This window comes from Lissotriton helveticus, chromosome 5_1 (genome assembly GCF_964261635.1).
Source record: "Lissotriton helveticus chromosome 5_1, aLisHel1.1, whole genome shotgun sequence".
In the NCBI taxonomy this organism is placed as follows: domain Eukaryota; kingdom Metazoa; phylum Chordata; class Amphibia; order Caudata; family Salamandridae; genus Lissotriton; species Lissotriton helveticus.
This window is the reverse complement of record NC_136065.1, coordinates 311,600,783-311,623,444: the sequence shown is the minus strand read 5'-3', so window position 1 is coordinate 311,623,444 and position 22,662 is coordinate 311,600,783. Positions and strand designations below refer to the sequence as shown.

The 22,662-nt window shown below is 47.7% G+C and overlaps 1 protein-coding gene across 4 annotated transcripts in view; it reads right to left on the bottom strand.

Moving 5' to 3' along the window:
- Positions 1-22,662, bottom strand: part of KLHL17 (kelch like family member 17) — a 245,265-nt gene that overhangs the window by 11,232 nt on the left and 211,371 nt on the right. For all 4 annotated transcript variants that reach the window (XM_078642346.1, XM_078642348.1, XM_078642347.1 and 1 more), the window contains one exon: positions 16,659-16,840. In XM_078642346.1, the coding sequence (XP_078498472.1) occupies positions 16,659-16,840 (182 nt within the window). The remainder of the gene's footprint in view (positions 1-16,658; positions 16,841-22,662) is intronic.

The window sequence follows — 22,662 nt, the reverse complement described above, 5'->3', positions numbered from 1 at the left end:
TGGCCCTCCGCTGTACACCACACCTCCCAGGTGACCCGCCCAAAGCAAACTCGGATCAGTCAGCCCCCACTGCAGATCTTGAGCGGTCTCATCTGGGACTTGGATGGTGTTAGAAAGTCAGCCTTGATGCTTGGCCCTTCAGTATTTCAGGTTTCACTGTAGGTCCCTCATGTGGGGCCTAGTGCAATTGACAAGGAGGAAGAGGTCAAGAAGCCTCTGAGCCACCCTCACCTGGATCCAGAATGGAGCCTGAAACAACAGGATCATATATTCAATGTGGACGGACCCACTATGTATATGTATTACAAACACTGTTTGTAGTATGAACATAGACCCATTAGGTGTTATTAAAAGACCCTTCACACACCAGTTGGTGTCATGCTACATCATTGGGGTCCCAACCAGGCGGCCGAGTGCCCCCCGGTTGTGCTACGACTCCTGATTACATGTCATTTTTCAAGTGTCAGTGAGTATGCCGACACTTATACCACACACCTTAGCGCGTGTGGAGGTACCGCACAGGTTTTCACGTGGCATCCTTTACCTTTGCCACTCACTAATCACTCACTGGTCCTGACGAAAGCCCTTTCGCTTTTTAAAAGGGCTGAAACATGTAGACCGCCAGAACGATCTCACTGTTCATGTCCCAAAGGGCACATCTATATCGGCCCATTAGATAGGCTATATACAGACTGCAGTGTCAACCTGGCAGAGGAAAACATATGTTTGACAAAGGCATCAAATCTTTTGGATTCTGTTTCTGGAGGATTGGTTTGAAAGGAGTTACGGTTCACCTTACTAGTCAAAGCCTGCACAATAGGGATCTCTGGAGTGTCGTGCTTGGCGAGAAAATCTAGATCACAAATTACCAGGTCTATGATGTCTTGTGACCCGTTTGCTAACAGGAGGGCAATAACATCTTTCGACCAGGTATCCATCACAGCATCTGTGAGGGCTTCATTAAATGGGAACAAAGGCTCAGTGGTTGCTGGCCCGCTCTGCAGAATTTCTATCAAAACATTTGTTTTAATCTCAGTGAAGGGCAGTTGAAATTCTATTTGTGTGTCTACCTTCTTAACTACCAATGCAAAGGAGGCACTTTCTTTCATTGGTGGCACATGTGGAAGGATCGAGCCATCTGGCACTTTGTAAAACAAAGACTATGGTAATATCAGTGAAATAAAGGTGGAGCTAGCCATCCCCCTCTCCATCATCATTCATATGTTGGGGAGCGCCCTGCTCTGGAATTGGGTCAGAATCAGAACCGAATAGAGAATGGAGCCTCTACTGAAAGCTGCGTTGTGGAAGACGAACAGGGCTAGAATTAGAGTACATAACAAAAGCTTTCACTTTGTAACCTCATAATGCAACATTGGGGGAGCTCGAGCCAAGGTCAATTCAGGATCCGATAGAGGTGTTGGCACTAGATCATCCATCACTGTGGTGGGCAGCGGAATGGACATAGGGGTCAGGGTGGAGGTCTGTACTGGAGTTGGTAAGAGCAGCCAGGGAGGGACCCACTGGTAATAACTGGACTAGAGACACCTAAGGTTCTGTGGGGTCCGAAGGGATGCCAGAGAAAGTCGGCAGAGCACTAAACATCTTAATGCTCTTGCGCCTTCTCTTTGGAGTCAGAGTGGCACGATGGGGTTGAGTCCCACTTTGTTTTTGTATGTTTGCGTTTGGACTGAGACTTCGAATTTCCTGAGGACTTCGAGGAAGGATTAGTTACTTACCTGTAATCCTAGTTCTCTTCCAGGGGTATCCTCATCAAAGTCATAAGCATTAGAATATTCCCGCCCATGCGCGGGACCCCGGAAACAATATAATATATGTGCCCCACATATATATAGACATATATATATAAATATATATATATATAAAAATAAGCAATTGCAGCCAAATAAAACAATAGAGCTGGAATATGCCGTGAAGAATTTCCACAATACAGTGTATTTTGCATTAGAAACATGAGAAACAACACCAATGCTTGTTTAGAAACTGTTTTAATGCTTAGAAAACAGTAGAAATTCTCATAACACACTGTAAGCATATACAGCTCCCAGGCTGCATTGCAAAATCCCAGTCTAAAAAGACTGAAAAGCTAATCTGTAGCTGAATGTACTAAAACTGACGCTGTGCCTTTAAGGCACCTCAGCCCCTAGCTTCCCATCATGCCTCAGGGGTTACAGTTAGGTCAGTTGTTCTTTTCGGAGACTGAAAACCAAACCATGGTAATAACAGGTTAAAAACCATCTCCTATGTAATAAACAAAGTCCTTTGCCCGGGGAGGCGGGAGGGTTGCTTATGACTTTGATGAGGATACCCCTGGAAGAGAACTAGGATTACAGGTAAGTAACTAATCCTTCTCTTCCAGGGGATCCTCATCAATAGTCATAAGCATTAGAATAGAGTAGCGAGCCTCACCTCATCCCTGCGGGCAAAGGAATCAACAGATAACATTCATATCCGTAGGCCCAAAAATAGGCCTAATTCTACCCAAATAGGTTTCTCAAGGAGGCTTGCCCTACTTGAGAATCCGCTCTGGAATCAGACTCTAGGCAATAATGCCTTGTAAAGGTATGGACTGATTTCCATGTCGCAGCCTTGCATATTTCAGACATAGGAATGTCATGCAAAAAAGCTATTGTGGCTGCTTTCCCTCTAGTGGAATGAGCTTTGGGTGATTGCAACAAAGGTTTGCCAGCCAGCTGGTATGCTAGTTTGATACAAGAGACAATCCATCTGGAGATGGATCTTTTGGCTGCTGCAAACCCGGTCCTCATAGCACCATAATTGACAAAGAGTTGGTCTGTCTTTCTGGTGTCCTTAGTTTTTTCTAGGTAAAACTTTAGCACCCGTTTAAGATCTAACGAGTGCAACGACCTCTCAGCTGGGGTCGATGGGTTAGGAAAGAACGAAGGAAGGGTAATCGTTTGATTTATATGAAAATCCGATACCACCTTTGGAAGAAAAGATGGATGAGCCCTCATTACTACTCTGTTGTGGTGAAACACAGTGTAAGGTTCCTTGGTGCAGAGTGCTTGTATCTCGCTAACCCTGCGCGCAGAGGTTATTGCCACCAAGAAGGCCGCCTTCCAAGTGAGATGCTGCAAGGAGGCCTTGTGTATAGGCTCAAACGGTGTAGACATCAGCCTGGAGAGAACCAGGTTCAACTCCCAGGGAGAAGGATTTCTCACAGGGGGATAGACCTTCTTTAATCCCTGAAGGAAATCTTTCACCACTGGGACTTGAAAAAAACGATGTTTGTGCAGGTGATTTTCTGTACGCTACTATGGCGGATAGATGAACCCTAATAGAAGCGTATTTCAACCCTGATGTCGCTAAGTATAGGAGGTATGGAAGAACTACCTCTTCTTGTCCTTTGGTGGGATCAAAGCCATGGCCCTTACACCAAATGAAAAATCGTTTCCACTTGAACGCATAAGACGCCCTTGTGGAAGGTCTCTTTGCCTCTCTTAAAATATTCATACATTCCGGAGGCAGATTTAAGTGTCCATATTGCAAGACCTCAGGAGCCATGCAGTCAGGTTCAGCGACGGGAGGTTGGGATGCAGGATCCTCCCGTTCATCTTGCTCAGCAGGTCTGGCCTGCACGGAAGACGTCTGTGTGGACACAGCGACAGATGTAACAGGTCTGGATACCACCATTGTCGCGGCCAATCCGGAGCAATTAGGATCATGTCCATGCTCGATCTGATGAGCTTGGCCACCACCTGCGGAATCAGTGCCAGAGGGGGAAAAGCATAAGCGAACATTCCTGTCCACTCCAGCAGGAGAGCGTTCCCTTGCGTCCCTGGCCGGTGGAACCTGGACGTGAAGGCGTGGCATTTGGCGTTTTCGTCGTCCGCAAATAAGTCTATGTCTGGACGACCCCAGCAACGGAAGAGTTCTTCGACTACTTCGTCGTGTAGCACCCAGTCTGGCTGATCTTCGAAGTGCCTGCTGAGTGCGTCCGCTTTTGCGTTTAGCACGCCTGGAAGGTGCACTGCCACCACCGACAGTCCCCGAGCCAGAAGCCAGTGCCAGATTGTCTGGGCCTCCAGAGACAGAGGGCGAGATCGAGTTCCTCCCTGCTTGTTCAGATAGAACATAGTTGTAGTGTTGTCCGTCTGAACCAGGATTTTGTCCGTTGATATTGCTGGAAAGAACGCTTTGAGCGCCAGATGAACTGCTCGAAGCTCCAGCATGTTGATGTGGTATGTCTGAAGGTTGGTCGACCAGCGACCCTGAATCTGAAGATGACCCATGTGAGCACCCCAGCCTTCTAGAGATGCGTCCGTTACCACAGACAGCGAAGGAAGAGGTTGCTGAAAAGGGACTCCCTGCAGGACATTCCGAGGGCGAGTCCACCACTTTATTGAGGTCAGTGCTGCTTGAGACAGGATGATTCGATCCTCCCAATTTCCAGTCGCTTGGTCCCACTGATCCTCTACAGACTCTTGTAGAGGTCGCATCCTCAACCTGGCGTTCGGTATTAGGAAGATGCAGGACGCCATGGAGCCCAAAAGAGACGCTACTTCTCGCACCTTTGGACGAGGAAACTGAAGTAACTTTTTGCATTTTTGCCCCATGGAAGACAGTCTCTCCTGCGAAGGAAACGCTCTTCCTAACTTTGTGTCTAGAACTGCACCCAGATAGTGGATAGTTTGCGTGGGCTGCAGGACTGATTTCTCTGTGTTCACGTGGAGGCCGAGCCTGTGTAGTTGCTGGAGACACAGGTGACAGTCTTTGGTGGCTTGACGAGGGGACGGACTCTTCAGGAGCCAGTCGACTAGATATGGGTACACAAAGAGACCTTTTTTGTGTAGACACGCCGCTACCACTGCCATGCACTTGGTGAAGACCCTTGGTGCGGATTTGAGCCCGAAAGGAAGCACTTTGAACTGGTAATGCTTGGTCCCTACCAGGAACCTCAAGTACTTTCGATGACCTGGTGTAATAGGAATGTGGAAGTACGCGTCTTGTAAATCCACCGAACACATCCAATCTCCGATTTGTAGATGAGGACATATTTGGTGGAGTGCCAACATGCGAAACTTCTCTTTGACCACCCCTTTGTTGAGGAGTCGAAGATCCAAAATCGGTCTGAATTTGCCTTCTTGATCTCTTTTGGGGACAAGGAAATATCTTGAGTACACTCCTTTCCCCCTTTGGGAAAAGGGTACCTCTTCGATTGCGTTTTTCTTTAAGAGGACGCTCACTTCCCTTTTGAGGAGCTCTAGTTGGTACGAGCGAGACTTTTTTGGAGGAATCGGTTGTGGTTTCTTCCGGAAACGTAGCGCATATCCATTGCGCAGTATATTCAGCACCCACCGATCTTTTGTGATGCTGACCCACTCTGCCAGGTGTTGTGCAGCACTTCCTCCCACTGGAGTGGGTAACGGCGCCAGAGGAAGCCACTGCTCAGGCCTTGCCTCCTCTAGCCGTGGTAGAGGACTGATTATGTCCGCCTCTGCCTCTGCTCGATCTTCCTCCTCTGTATTGCGGCTTTCCTTGTGGCTTGTTTTGAGACCATTGAGGGGTTTGAACCCTCTGTTGGCCTCCCCGGTTCTTGTTGGTCTTGAAGCGTCGTTTGAACGGCGCTTTCTGTTTTTCCAGACCCACTGCCTTTACTGTGTCTAACTCAGTCTTCATACGGGCCATTTCCTGATCGGCATGCTCCCCGAAGAGTGAAGATCCGGAAAAAGGTAGATTGAGGATGCGCTGCTGGGCATCTGGTTTGAGTCCAGTTAAACGCAGCCAAGAGGATCTCCTCGCACATATCCCATGTGAGTAATTATGTCCTGCTAGAAGGGCGTTATCTGCTGATGAACTAATCATTTGGTTTGCCACCAAACAGCCCTCCGTCACTGTCTCCTCAAAGTCCTTCTGGTCTTCCTTGGGCAATTTCCCTTTGAATCGTTCCATGGAGTCCCATAGGGCTCTATCGTACCTTCCCAGAAGGGCTGATGCACTAGAGACTTTCAGGGATGAAGCTGCTGTGCTGCATACCTTGCGTCCCCAAGAATCTTGCGTCTTGCTGTCTTTGTCAGGAGGAACTGACGAAGAAGGAGCGACTGTGTGATTCTTCCTAGCTGAGGCTACTAAAACTGAGTCCGCCGCAGGCTCTCCTTTAACAAAGATAGGATCTGAGTCGGCCGGCCTATATTTCTTTTGGATACGTGCCGGTACTGCCCTGATCGTTGCTGGCGTGAGGAAAACCTCTTTGATTGGGTCCATTATCCCTGGAACCAATGGGAGCAAAGGCCGTGTATATGATTTGTGATGAAGGGTCTCAAAAATCACAGTAGCGGACACCTCTGGAGTAGCCATCTCTATATTAAGTTTGTGAGCACCCCTTTGCAAGACGTCCAGATACGTGTTGACGTCGTCAAGCGGGGAAGCTCTTGATCGAGGACTGTCTGCCAGCGTTGGAGAGTAATCCCCTTTAGAAGATCTAGATGAAGAAGAAGATGAGGATGATGGAGTTCTTCTTCTCCTGTGGTGAGAATTCCCCTTCCTCACTGGTGTCCTAGGTCGTTCCTCCCTTCGAGGAGAACGTCTCGATCTCTCAGTCCGTACCTCCTTTCTCGGTGTTCGAGATCTGGGTTGTTCCCTTGGCGATCGGGAGACCCTGGGGGTATGCGATCTGTCCGCTCTTCTCTCTCGTGAGCGTGATCGATGAATGGCAGGACTCTGTCCATCTACCTCTTCTGCCAGCTGCTGAAGAGGGGACCTGTGGACTGGACTCAAGTACATTTGTAGTCTCTCCGTTGCTCCAGAATCCTTCCATTTACTCAACGGACCATACCATCTTGGCAAGAGTCTTGCTTGTGTGATGTACCGCCGCTGGGGACTCTTTTGCACCGGACTCCTACTCCTAGAAGAGGACCTCAATGAACCAGAGGCACTTAAGGAGGAATGGAGCGAAGCAGATTGTGTCACTAGGACTGTTGAAGGCACTGAAGGAGATCTCCGTCTCACCGGTGTTGGAGGACGCCTCAAAAGCCTTTCCCTCGACGTCGAACGCCTCTGCGGAGTCGACGGAGTGATCACCTTCGACGTTGAATGCTTCGACGTTGACCTGCGGCCCCTCGACGTCGATCGGCGGTGACGAGCCGACGACGGAGTCTTCTCCCTCGACGTCGAACGGTGTCGTTCTGCCGTCGACGGAGGTCTCGACGTCGAACGGCGTTGCCCTGCCGTCGACGGAGGTCTCGACGTCGACCGACCTTGGTCTGTCGGCGACGGAGAAGTCAATCGACGTTGTCCTGTCGTCGACGATGCCCTCGACGTTGACCTGACATGCGACATCGAGCGCCGACGTGCCGTCGATGACGATCCCTTCCTCGACGGCGAGCGTCCGAGGGGGTTCCTACTCCTCGACGCCGAGCGCCTCCGTGGAGACGTCGGCGGAGGTGTCACACTCTTAGAAGCCTGTCGACGTTGAGACGGCGGCGGGTGTGATCTGTGCCACGACGCCGATCGTCGCCTGGTTGACGACGGCGGAGGTGATTTAAATCTTGACGACGATCTTCCCGTCGACGGCGATCTCGTGGCTTCTCTCGACGCCGATCGTCGCCTAGTTGACGACGGCGGATCTTTCTTCGTCGTCGGTGAACTCTTCGACGACGACTCCCTCATCGACGCCGGTCCCGACGTCGACGGAGCTTTTTCTCTCGAACTGTCCATCAGATGTCGTTTTTTCAGCGCCGAGCCAGGCGCTGAGGTTGATGGACGCTCTGACTTGCCTTTGGAGGGAGTTCTGGGTCTCTTTGAACTCTTCCTCTCTGTAGATCTTCCTCTCATGGATCTCTGGGCCAGACCAAAGAGCCTGTTCCTCTCTCCGTCTTTAAGAGTCCTGTCAGACAGATTTTTACAATGTGAACAGTCTTTAGGATCATGATCCTCTGGCAAACATAAAATACAGACCTCATGAGAGTCTGTTCTTGCCTTCTTGTGGCCACAAGCAGGGCAATCATCAAATAATGAGGGCATCCTGACAGGAAAACCTCTCAAAAAATCGACTGCTAAGCAGCTATTTACTTGACCCTGATGTTAAAAGTCAAAGTAAATCAAAAAATTGTTCTCTAGAAGATTTTCTGACTGAAAAAGGCAGAAAAGTGTGGAGCTGTGTATCCAGGGTCCTTCCTGAAGGAGCCGGAAAGAACAACTGACCTAACTGTAACCCCTGAGGCATGATGGGAAGCTAGGGGCTGAGGTGCCTTAAAGGCACAGCGTCAGTTTTAGTACATTCAGCTACAGATTAGCTTTTCAGTCTTTTTAGACTGGGATTTTGCAATGCAGCCTGGGAGCTGTATATGCTTACAGTGTGTTATGAGAATTTCTACTGTTTTCTAAGCATTAAAACAGTTTCTAAACAAGCATTGGTGTTGTTTCTCATGTTTCTAATGCAAAATACACTGTATTGTGGAAATTCTTCATGGCATATTCCAGCTCTATTGTTTTATTTGGCTGCAATTGCTTATTTTTATATATATATATATTTATATATATATGTCTATATATATGTGGGGCACATATATTATATTGTTTCCGGGGTCCCGCGCATGGGCGGGAATATTCTAATGCTTATGACTATTGATGAGGATCCCCTGGAAGAGAAGTGGAGCAGTTCTATCAACGGCCCTATGGCTGAACCCAGGACTTGGAACAGGATCTACAGTAAAGGAGTGATTTCGATTTATGATCACTGACATACAATTTCACTTCCCAGTCTGAAACCGTCTTTGGGTGTATTAGCACAGATTTATCTCACAGCTTCTAGTCATGTCTGGAGGCCAGGCACAAAAAGCCAACGCTTGTGCAGGTCTGTGCTGGATATCTGCAGCCTATATTCGGGGCACTGCTTGAATCCTGTCCTTTTCGATGGGGAACAACCCAAGCAGACTGTGCGAAAGATTTGGAATCATCAGAAAAACAGTGAAGTTGAGACCAGAGCTCCAGATCAACGTTGGAAGGTATGGAAAGAAAGCAGCTAACGTTATTGTGCTTAGGTTGCACTCATATGCGGCTCTGCTCTGTCACTTCTGGGGTGCCATAGAATCAGCACAGAGCTTCACAATGCCATCTAGAGAGGCGCTGGAGCACTGCTACAAAACTTCTGATCCAGTCTGATACATGGGAGGTATTCCAAGGTGAGGAATTTGCAGTTAGAAATAATCGATCATAAAGGTACCACCTAGACCAGCTAGGCGCAAGCTTCCTTAGGAGAAGATATGTCAGCAGCAAGAAGAGAATTGTAAATGTTCTCCACACAAAAGAAAGAGCCGGCACAACAATAATGTATCATTGCCTTGCACAAATTACAGACGAGGAAGACACAGCAAAAGTGCAAACTTGTCTCACACACACACACACACAAACGCGTGCAAAGACATGCACACAAAAGGCAGGGTCTAAATTAAGAATCCATTTGCAATGCTTCCCACAACGCTATAGAGGATACTGATGAATGGTAATTTTGTTGTCCATGCTGAGCAAAAGGAGCTAAATCTATGCACAGGCATGCCTGTCTGCAAATTAGAATTGGTCTTATACACAAAGGGGCTCTTTTTGCTCACACAGAAAATAAATACTTTAGGGGCAGAAGTCTTTCTGCTGCAGGGACAGAAGCATATTATGGCTTGGAATAGAAATGCCACCATACCCTGTTCATTTTTTATGGCCTGCCTGAAGTTTGCCCCAGTGGACATAGTCTTGGAGCCCACTGGGTGATAGTTGACAGTGTACAGCCAGGGATACACTGGAGTTGTAGTTGAGGGTGACTGGCGGTTGGGGAAATGCACATGAATGATAGCTCAGGGATACAGACCTTTCTACTTTTCACCCTGGGTGAAAGGGCAGTTTACATACTTTCCAAGAGTAACACCCAGCCAGGCATCTTAAAAGGTGCTCCTTGATTTTCACAGGCAAGGCCCACAGTTATGTTGGTTTGTAGTGTTGGAATTTAGGTGCATTGGATGCATCTGGGATATGGTGAACGCGTGGAAGTGTGTGCTGGTTTTCCTACAGGATGACTGCACTCTCTGTGGGCATGACAACCTGCATGTTCGTGGTTGGCAAGGTGTTTTCCCTAGGAACTGTAGCTATGTAGAGAATTAAGGGAGAATCTACATCTACCCCAGGCCAAACTAATTCTTCTCCACCGGGTATGACACCAAGCAGGCTAGCAAGCAAGGAGACCATGAGCTTCTGACCTAGCTCTTCTTGAAAGCTCAGTGATGCAAATGCCCAAGTAAAATACTCCCTTGTGCAGGAGGAGTGTTTGGATTTCAAATTAATATTATAGTTTTAGTCGGCTCTGGCTTCACCACAGTGCCACAAATGGATCAAAATTGCCCCTCTCGAGTCAGTATTTTGTAGTAGGGTGAACTTGGAGACTCAGCCTGCTCCAGCACAGAGAGGGGTAGTATCCTGGGCAAAACCCTTTTCATTGCTGTCCTCCTCAAGTACTAGGACCAAATCTTACACCCTGCAAGAAGGTTCTCAAAAAACCTTTCAAATGTGGCCAATCTGCGCCAATCCTGGCTTCGCTGGTAATGCAGTCCCCGAGGCATGAACATGTTTTATCTCTTAACACTACTTCTTAGTGTGATGTTGTGTTCTCTGCAGGCAGCGTGATTGATGTGGAAGTAAATTCACCAAAACGCTGGGGATAGTAAGGATAACATCACAAAACCTTTGACCTTACTGACGTCACAGGAAGTGACATCAAATGATCTTTCACCCTGAATCCAAGGCAGTGATACCTTAAGATCTTGGTCCTGGAGATCAAAATAACTGATGTCCCTGAAGCATAGCTGTCATACCGGACATTGGTCTCCAGACAGGGCAGGCAGGACAGGAAGAGGCGGGGTGCAGGAAGGGGGAGACGGGAAAAGGAAGTAGTGAAGTGACGCAAAGGAATAAAGAAGCTTGTCACGAAGCTCCCGCGTCTTCATTGGGTGGGGGCCGGGTCACCAAACTGGCGATGAGGGTGGGATTCCCTGACCCACTGCACCTGCACCCCACGACCACCACGGCGCGAGAAGAGCGCGCCTATCAGTGAGAAACTGAGCGCGAACATCAGGCTGACCCGACGAGGCAGCCTGCAACATACAAAGTGCGACCCAGATGCAGCACAGAGAAAATCAGGGTGAGTCTAGCACAATAGCTACCCTGCAAAGAAATGCACATCTAATTTATTCGGTGGGAGTGAAGTACCCACGTCTCTCCAGCGGCCGTCTTAGAATCAGGCACCGTGCATAGGACAACATTTGACCCTATCACAGTGGCCATCTAGGGGTCAGGCAACCTCCAGAAAACATTAAAAAAATATACAAATTTTGTGGATTAGCAGCCCCCACAGTCTACCGGAGTCACATTTTCACCCACCATGTCAGAAGAGGCCGATTCCACGCAGCCAACAGCCACTGGGTCCACCCAAAATGCCCTGCAACTTGGACCGGTGCTCATGGGAGTACCTTTCCTGCACCCTCCTGAGCCCCTAACGCTGATGTCGGGGAAAAGCATGGGGCCCAAATGGAGGAAAAGCTGGGCTGAAGATTTTGAAGATTTCGTGACAGGGTCACAAGTTCGTGATCCCAATCAGAAACTCATAGCCCTGCGGAATCTAGTGGGGAAGGACATTGTGCAAATAATCAAGGAACTATCGGCTGCTAATACCGCATCCTACGAAGATGTGAAAGAAGCCCTAGATAGTAAATTCCTCCACAAACGGAACCTAGACTATGAACGCTATACATTCAACCTCGCCTCGCAAGAAAAGGAGGAGTCAATGAGCAACTTCATCGCCCGCATCAGGCGTCTCGCCCGATACTGCGAATTCGATAAGTTCAACACTGAAGATTCACTTCGTCTGGTCATCATTGAGGGATGCCAATCAGAATCACTACGTCGTCGACTACTAAAAAAACACTACACTCTTGAGGAGATAGAAGAACTCACCCGCATCAATGACCAAGCGGAAGAACACGCAAAAAAGATGGAGGCTAGTAAAACTGAAAAAAGAGAACAAGCTCTTCGAGTACAGTCCCACAGCGACTCAAGGCATCGCCCTGACCGTCACAAATCTGGTAGGCTCGCGAGAACACATTGCGCAAACTCTCCTCGCAGCAGGACCCGAAACAGCCAACCTAGGAGAAAATCATCGCAATGCTATCGGTGTGGCCAAGACTACCCTCACACAGGCCCATGCACTGCAGTCGGTCAACAGTGCTATCGATGCGCAAGAGAGAACCACTTTGAAACTGTCTGCCAAACCCGCCGCTCGGAGGTGAAACAGACCAAACAGAGCACAGAATCACGTCACCATGCCAGAGCTGTACAGGGATGGAGAGACCGCTCCTCCAGCTCATCAAGGTCAAGCGCTCAATCAGTAGAGAATCGTCTTCCCTCATTCCTATATCACAGGACAGTGATGAATACGTATGCATGGTGGTAGATCCAGATAGACTGAAGAAATATCCACGGCTAGATATCCAAATAGGAAGCCACTCCGCCAAGTTTGTACTAGACACAGGCGCATCACTTAACTACATCTGTACCACGGAATATCAGAGCATGAATCCCAAACCGAAACTAGAACCAGCGGCAGTGCGAGTCTACACGTGGATGTCCAGAAAACCACTGCCATGTCTGGGGCAGTTCCGCACTACACTGACGTACAAAGACCGACAAATCCAAGCACATATTCATGTGATTGAAGGCCCTGAAGCAGCAGATTGCCTCCTCAGCCTGCCAACAGCAGAACGTCTGAAGCTGGTCGAGATTCTATACAAAATGGATGACTCGCCGGACATTGTCAACAAATTCATGAAACTATTCAGTGGATTAGGAAAACTAACCCACTTCAAAGTCAAGTTACATATCAACAAACAAATAACACCGGTAGCGCAACATCACAGGAAGGTACCATTCCACATGCAACAGGCAGTAGATGACGAGCTACAGGACCTACTGTGAGCGCACCTTAACAAAGGCTATCACCAACTAGAATTACATGAGAAGTCGAGATACATCACCACATTCATCACTCACCAAGGCCTCTTCCGATACAAACGCCTCCATTTTGGAATTTCATCGGCAGCAGAGATCTTTCAGGAGGTCGTCCAGCGGGCAATTCAAGACATCCCTAACGCATTTAACTACAGCGACGATATCCTGGTCTTCGGGGAGAATCAGAAAGAACATGACAAAGCACTTGATCGGGTATGTCATGCCCTCCTTAATGCCTACCTCACACTCAACCAAGACAAGTGCGAGTTTCACAAGTCAACACTCAAATTCTATGGGCACATCTTCTCTAAGGACGGCATGAGAACTGACCCGGAGAAAGTATCTGCCCTTACGGACACTCCACAAATGGAACAAGAAAGCCTTGCGGTTGTGTGGGCGTGTGAACATTTTCATCTTTTCATCTACGGGAAACACTTCATGCTCATCACCGATCACCAGGCGCTGCCAACCATCTTCGGTAACCCGCGGGCCAAGATGCCCCCACGGATTGAACGGTGGGGAATTCGCCTACAAGACTACACCTACACTATTATCCACAAACCGGGGAAGGCAGAAAACCCAGCGGACTACATGTTCTGACATCCACAAACCCGAACACAAGTGCGACACTCTGTGGCGGAGGAATACCTTAATTTCGTCATCGACCACGCCTGTCCACCCGGTCCAGTTAGAACCCATCCGAGAAGCGTCCGCCCAAGATGCCACAATTCAAAACATTATGAACCGAATCCTGCACAACACAACACAGAGGACGCCCACAGAAACGAAGCTGTCAACACCCAAGAACTCGCAGCATTCAAACACGTCCAAGAAGAACTGTCTATCAGTACTGACGGACTACTATTGAGAGACAGAAGAATCGTGATCCCTCAAAGGTAGAGACAAGGAATTGTCAACCTGGCACACGAAGGACACAGAGGAGTGGTGGCCACGAAGAAAGCGTTACGAGAACGAGTCTGGTTCCTGTCCCTCGACCAGATGGTGGAAGCTACGCTCCGAGACTGTACATCCTGCCAACTAGTGGGACGAGATGAACCACCAGCGCCACTGCAGATGTCAGATCTCCCAGACAGTGTATGGCAACAAGTAGCCATTGACTTCTTTGGCCTGTTGAAATCAGGGAAATACGTCGTCATCATCATGGACGAGTACTCTCGTTTTCCCATTGCTCATCAAATTTCTTCCACCAAAGCGACGGCCGTCATACCTGTCATTGACAAAGCATTCGCAGCATGGGGAATACCTGCGGTGGTAAAAAAAGACAACAGGTCACCATTCAATGGACAAGAGTTTGCAGAGTTCGCATAACACCTGAATTTCAAACATTGGAAGATCACACCTTTGTGGCCCCATCCCAACAGGATGTTAGAATGCTTTATGGGAACAATCAAAAACACCATACAGCAAGCTGAACTGGCTCGCCGTGACATTCAGCCGGCAGTAAATTAAGTGCTGCGAGCCTATCGGACCATGCCACAGCACCACGAACCAAAGCCCTGCCACTCCAATGCTTGGGCGAATTCCACGTACCCGACTCCCAACTACAGATGCTGTCACGTAATCTCGAGTCGTAACCACAGACCATGACACTCTAGTAGAACTTGATCACACCAAGAAAGCCAAAATGAAGGAATATGCTGATCACCGCAGACATGCAAAGACGTCCGACATCCGTGAAGGAGACTGGGTGTTGGTGAAGCAGGACAAGAGAACCACGGCAGACAGTCGCTACCTTGCACACCCCCTGCAAGTTACAAGAAGAAAAGGGACCATGGTCACTGCAGAGTCTGAGGGCAGCCGGACGACCAGAAACATATCACACTTCAAAAGGTGCAACCCCTCTGCCTATACTAGAGTTCGAGAGCCTGGCCGTGACTTGGACTCGTCAAGTCAAGAAAGGAACAGTGACCGTGAATATCGTCGGGCACTGGAGTCTGACGACACGAGAGACAAGAGCCCGCCTGGCCAGATACAAGCCAGCCGACGAGCAATTCGTAGGCCTGTTCGGCTCATTGAAGAACTCTGAAGTACGGTGAACACTTAAAATACAAAGGGGGGAGGTGTCGTATCACTATGTCGGACCCTGGTCTCCGGACAGGGCAGGCAGGACAGGAAGAGGCGGGGGGCAGGAAGGGGGAGACGGGAAAAGGAAGTAGTGAAGTGACGCGAAGGAATAAAGAAGCTTGTCACGAAGCTCCCGCGTCCTCTTTGGGTGAGGGCCGGGTCACCAAAATAGCGTGCACAGAGAAAATAAAATGAATTAATAAATCATAGGAAGTACAAAAACAAGAGAGAAAAATAAAACAATGGAGACTAGGCCCACAGGCGTTAATTTATATGGGCCATATATTTTCAATATGAATTATCTTATTAGGTCCATTTACTTCTTATCGTGGTTACGTTTTGATTTATTATCGCTTGTAAAAATCTATCACACGTGCTGAGCATAGAGGTGACAGACCTGTTCAAACATATCATTTTTCAAGTTCATAATAAGGCAACTTGGCAACAAGTTTAAAAACGGTGTATTTTTCATTTCGGAGCGTGCACTGCACATCGGAATGTATTTATTTGACCAAACTGAAAGTGTAATGTAGCAATGGGAGCTACAGATAGTAAACTGTGCTCACCATTTACCTTCTGTTCTAGGCATTGGGGTAGTAGCTGCTACCTCAGGACACCCCATGATCACGTCAATGGTTGTTTATCTCTGAAAAGCTGGAACAGATTTCATAGCCCTAATGGTTCATGAAATGTCTGTGTTACAGTCGTGATTGGCCACCGACACCAAATTCCAGTTCCCAACCATTTGTTGCCACAGCGCCCACAGTAAGGGGCGTACGGTTACAACACAGGCAACAGTAGCACAACCTCTCCATTCCCAGCACACACACTACGGCATATGCAATAGCAGTGTCCGCCTTCATCACAAGCAAGTGCAGGCCAAGCAGCACACACACACTTCGCACAATGAGTGCAGGTTCAACACAGGGAGTCACTAATGTAAAACACCCACACCTCAAGCAGCAGCAGTGCAATCTTCCCTTACAAATGGACAGGATCAGTAGTAGTTGCAGAGCACCCACGTTTCGCAATTACATTCTTGCTTAGTTCATCCGTCTAGAGCGCTCTATTGCATTTTGGTACTTGAAGTCCTGAGCTATACAATTATAAATTCAGAACCACAACTGCCAAAATGCAATGGAAAATACTCGAATTCCAGGAGCTACTCACGCATTGCATTATATTGTATTGTATTGCATTGCAACTGCATTTATATAGCGCTTACTACCCCTGATGAGGCTTAGAAGCACTTTTTCGGCGAGTAGCACGCTACTCAAGAACCCTTAAAGGATTAGTGTTGAATTAGTATAGTGAAATATGAAAGTACTTTGAGTGGTGGATAGGTTAGTCAGTTATTTGGATTCAGAAGGATAGCGGTCATTGAATCAGGAAAATTCAGAGCACTGCAGCAGCAATGCACCTTCCACTCCTACTCACATTATAGTGTCACGCTGCAAGGAAGTCCAAGGTTGTGCGAAACCATCGACCCCCTGTTCCCAGGTTGGTGGTGCATCACTGGCGTTGCTGCGAATAAACAACCTGCCACCTACCTCCGGATGTTCATGGGTGCCACACTCTCCCACGTGTTGGCTTTGGGGTTGTATCGCTCCACAGAGTTAAGGCAGCTGGTACCATCATTGCCACCTGCCACATACAGCATGCCTTCCAGCACAGCCACACCCGCACTGCTCCGGCGACTCAACATGTTGGCTATGGGTGCCCATGTATTGATCTGGAGAAGAAATACATAGTATGTTAATACCAACTTTCAGGATATCAAGCCCTCATATACACAAGGTTAGCCAGAATGAGGACCTTAAGGAGGGCGTGGAGTTAAAAACCCTAAGGGGTGGTGTCCTGGCTACACCAGGGGAGTCACAGCTGACCTGGAGAGGGCACTGAGAACTTACAGGCCATTACACCTTTGAGGCCTTACACATCTTAAGACTGTACTACTAAGCCAAAGTGTAGATTGTGTAAGAAAAACATTAGGAGTGGTAGAGAGCAAGTACACCCAATGCTATCAAACAGGAGGAACCTCAGAAAGTAACATTCAGTCCAAAAAAGCCCAACCGCGTTGATCCCAAAACCTATTTAGCAAGAGATTGGATCCCAGATTCCAGGCAGAGGCAGAAGATGCAGGCAGGCAATTGTGTAAGATGCAGACAAAGAACCCTACTTTTTTTTACCACTCACCTCCATTGTCACAGAATGTGCACAAGCATTGAGGGTATAAGTAGTTTACTAATGTCGGTCTACTTTTCAACAGGGGTGGACCATTGTGATATTCAGAAATGGCACTAGTTCCAGATTTACCAGTACACAATGAGGTGTACACAACTAAAAATGCCAGACAAGGTCCCTTCGCTTTTTGCCGCAAACGCTGCTACGACTTTCTGAACTTTCCACTGCGGACCCTTATCATGGTGGCTCAAGCAGCATCCCGGTGAACTCACTGTGTGACACCACCCTGACTTCCTGGAACATACCAACTGAACTTATTTCACTGTACACACTTCATGCCCTGACGAAGTTCCTTTCTAGAACGAAACGCGTTGGCTGATGTACATGTTTATGCAATTGGATTGACTTAGATAAAGACTTTTTCTACGAAGGAACTGATCAAGCTTCATTATTAAGTCTTACAGTATCTTGGGAGTGCACCGCTCCACTATTTTCGAAGTGTCCAAGGTGTGCAGGAAGAAAGTTGAAAGAGGTGAGAGTCAGTCGTACAGAACAATAACCACCATATACGTTTATGCTCTGATTGTTATATATTTACAGGGAAAATTAAAGTATAGCCAAAATTAAAGTTTAACTTTAGGTCTCTGAAGATACTACTGGTTATCAGGTTTCAATTTAAATCCATTATTGATTTACAATATAATCCTATTTCGGCCAATATACTGTACAGATATCCCAGTAGTGAGGCACTCCGTGTTCGTATAAGTCACTTCTATACTGATCAGGAACATACACATCCATTTCACCTCTAGGACATCAAGGGGCTTCACACAATGCACCGCTGTTCAGAGCCAATATGCAAAGATATCCCCATACGAAGACGTTTCCGCGACTTGACCCGTATAATGTGCTGTTGTCCCAGGACTGAAAACGTGGCCTTCTCCTTCATCATACACTGTCATTCCGATACTGTGAAATCCAAAGAGGGACGGCAAATCACCTCTACTGTGACCTTCACCTGGTCTTTAAGTAATGGGACCTTCTCAATGCATTAGTATCCAGGAACTGAGACAGCCGAGCACTTGCAATACCCATCTGTTTGACTTACATTACGCATTGATATCCCAGCAATGAGACATCAACAGAACCATACACCGATATCCCAGGAATGCGAGTTTTGAAGACTTCTCAGAATGCGCATGAATTCTGACCCGCAGCTTACACGGCTCTCATCAATGGGCCTCAAGGGTACACAGACAGGGCCTCTATCCTGACAAACACCGTATACAGACATACCAGTCCCCGGTGAAAGAGTGGATATGGTACACACCTCAGAGAGGCTTTTAGAATTACTACTTGTAGGTGTATACCAGATTCAGAAAAGTGCCTCATGCACTTTAATATTGTCTGGGCCAAACATCATGGCTGGCAGGTTTATCAGCAGAGAGGTACCCCACCTGGTGGTTAATATGGAAACTACCCAAGAGGAACTGCTGTGCTGAACAAGCACTGGCAACGCCAATAGTTTTCGCCTTTTCAACTAAATGGCTGGCCAATCTTTTTTGCCGATGGTCTGCAGTATCGTAAAAATAAAAAATAATCTGAAAAAGAGTGTGATGATGAGCGCGCCAATGTCATCTGTACAGATCATGACACCATGGCAGACAAGAAGGATGACATATTTGCACTTGCATCACCATACATGCGCACCAATACGGTATGAAATGGGCGCTGTTTATTTATTGTTTTATTTACAACCGCAAGATGGTAGTCTCCACATGGAAGGTAGGTAAACAAAAATATAAAGTAAAGATCTTAAAAGGTGCAGAAAAACATTCTTGAAACCAGAGAGGACCAGCCAGCAAATGAGAGCTGCCAGGTCATCACAAAAAATGAAAATATTTTTTTAAAGATCTGGGACAGATGGAGAACAATTGTGGAGTGATTGGAGAAAGGGAGAAGTAAATGCATGGGGTCAACGGGTAGTGGGAAGAGTAATAACGTAGGAGCTTGAGGCAGGGAAATAAATAAAAAGCAAAAACAAAGGGTGTGGAAGCAAGCAATGGCAATGGACAAGCTGTGGGTGGTAGAGGAGGGGAATATGCAGCACCCGATGGGGGAGCTGTATTTCAGGCGGAAAGCAGCAAGTGAGGAAGAGAGGAGAAAACACATACATTCTAATGGGGTGCTAAAGAAACAACCATCGGCAAAGCCAATAGGTTTCACCTCTGCAAGTTATTGGTTTAGTTTATCGTAGCTTTGTTGTACAGCACTGTGGTTGTAAAGCACGTTTAAAGTTTTATTCTAAATTGCTGTGAAACAGCCATTCTTTTGTTATTTATTAAATCATTAGAGATGGTATGAGCGTTCAATTAAAATGGCAAATTGAAGGGAAGTAGCAACATGGACTACAGGCTGTCTTAAAAAGGTATTATGATTAAGGCTCCCTGTTTTCCTTTTTAGGTTTCGCCCTCGGCGTTGGCAACTAGTTGCCCCGCCCACGGCGAAACCTCATGATTCTACATATGTACTTTGGTTCAGCCTCTGTCTACCATTGGCTAGCTCCATAAATGGAGGCTAGCCATTGGGAGACAGAGGCTGCCAATCACGCTTTCTCCAGAAAACGCGATTCGGGGGAGTTTCTGGGACTTTTTTTAAGTCCCGCCCCTTTGTCCCGGGCCGCGCTGTCATTGGCTGCCGGCCCGGGACACCCCCCTGACGTCATTCCCGGGCCGCGCTGTGATTGGCTGCCGGCCCGGGACACCCCCGTGACGTCAGCTAATCACAGCACGGCCCGGGACCTGACTTGTTATTTCTTCCATGCGCCCCTCTACCCCACATACACACACCTTACACCTTCTCCATCTTATCACCACACCCGATGTATTTCTGCCCACTGACCTTTTCCGCTCATCGTCGCGAGTTTCTGTGTCTCGGAAGCGTAAGGAAAGCCGCTGGAGTAAGTATGAGAATTTCTATAGCACACGGTGCGGTATTCTGTATTCAACCCCTGGCGTTCCTCGAACCTGTCCACCACTGAATGTACTGCGCTGAGCCCCAGGTCTTATTTGCGGGTGAGTGAGTGTTTAGGCATGTGTGTGTGCTAGAAAAGATGTATGTAACAGACGGGGTTGGACATGCTGTTGTGATCAGTGCACAACATACATGTGATCTCACAAGTCCGAGTGAGTGAGCAGGGCATTAAAGTACGCTCCGCTCCGTTAGACGGAAGTCTTGCAGATTGTGACCGGTCCGTAACTGAGTAGATGACCCGCTTGTCTCGCCTCAGCACTCAGTCAGGAGTCGCGGCAACACTCTGGACCCAGCCTCTCCCAGGCGCCCCTGGTGGGGGATGGGGCCGGTACTGCGGTCACGCTGAGGCAGGTAGGACGGACAAGGACCCCTTTCTCTCTCTGCCCTGCTGGGGGCATATTGTTGAGGAGCCGCTGAGGCGGGAGGGAGGGGTGCAGAGCACTCAACGGTGGCAGAAAAGATCATTTTATTGAGGCACTTACAGGTGTTTGCACTGTGTTTTGCAAAGTCGTGGCGCAGTATCGTCTCACCTTTTATACGCACTGAGTTGTGATATCCCCTCTGCGCCACCTCCACTGATGCTCGTGCACCCCCTTTCTTTCTGTAGTAACAGCATACCTTGCCCTCTCATTAACTAGCGGTCTCCCTGGGTTGGACAGGTACCGCAAGCACTAGAGTGCGCAGTACTTTTCAGTCAGGAGTACCTGCTGCTGAGAACAGCCTCATCGGCTGCTGGACAGTGCCCGGGCAGAAGGGGACAGCGCCCAGGGTGGAGGGGCCCTTCATACCGAAGTACAGCCAGATGGCTGCCCTGGACTTCGCCTAGGGTAGAGGGGCCGTTTGTACCAGGGTACAGAGAGAGAGGGGGTCTAATCGTGGTTACAAGGAATGGTGGGAAAAGACGTTTATCATCATGTGATTAAGAACAATGGATACACAAGCCCATGTTGGTTTAGTAAAAAGAAATGGTTTATCAAATTGGAGTTCACTTTCTCCAGTTTAAAAGCCGAAAAAAAACTGTTGCAAGAAATATGTGATGGCACATCAGTAGAAGTGCTTATTAGGAGACACTGGCCTACAGTAGGAACACGCTTGTCTCGGATATGAAAACGGTTTTTAAAACAAATTGCTGAGGCATCTTGATAATACTAGTACCATCACTCTTCATCTTGAACGGGGCTTCAGGAGGTAAAAATCTCTGGCGTCATTAGGACAGTGTTTTAAAAGGGTCCTATTCTCCTCTGCAAAGATATATATATATATATAGTGTAGTTCCCAACATGAAAAGCAATACATTAGTCTAGAGGATCAGGGTTCTCAGTACAAGCAGCTGGTCCTGGGATAACGAATTACTTTTTGATTGAAATTATGCTGATGTTGTTTTTATTATTTACTACTTTTTTGATGGTACCTACAGCTTAAATGTTCATTGTGTGGCATCACTGCATATACGTCCCTGCCCATGACCTCGCTCTAATTGGATGTTGCACAACTAATCACAGTTCCTTTTGATTGGACAGTTTGGGATTGAAGATTTGAAGGCTCAGCCTCATCAGACTGCATGCTGGGACGGAGTCAGGAATTACCAGGTGAGGTATTTGGAAAGCGAAAAAGATTCTAGGTTTCACACAATTTGTAGCTTTCTCATCACGTTTGTCTTTATGCTAAATATATGCTTTTCAGCAAAATACAGTGTCTTGCATCAAGGGATCCCTCAAGAGGAGTTAAGAGTTGAATCCTTCACAGCTTACTTACCCTCACTTCGATTCATATTCATGTACTGGGAGCACTTCTTCTGTTTGCACAAGGGGATTTGCTCCCCATTAACAACAAAAATGTGTATTCCCCAGTGTAGTTATACAGAGACACCGAGAGCACCCATGCAAGGCATGGCACAGTAGACTAACTTGACGCAGCAGATGGACCTTCCTTTAAGTGTGTTCTTAAGGCTCCCTTTCACCTTGGGGGTGGGGGCTATGCGGTAGGGTATGATGACACGTAACAGCGTGGGTGTAGTTCCAGACTGTACCTACGCACAGTGCACACAATTGACTTCATTTACAAAATTGGCTCGTGGGTATATCTACGAAATGGAGATTTACATCCCTGCAGAGTACAGTGACCTGGATCCTAACCTTCAGCCTCATCTTGCAAAGGGATTGACTTTAAGACAAATTGGTTGACATAGGGGACTTTTTTTCCAACCCGTTCCCGGCGGTATCGTGCATGTAGTGCAAAGTCCTGGTGTCCACTAAAAACATCAAAGGTGTCTGGATGTGCTACCCCATGCTACTTCGGAAAGGTGTCAAGAACCCTACCCATATGGAGCAGGTGACA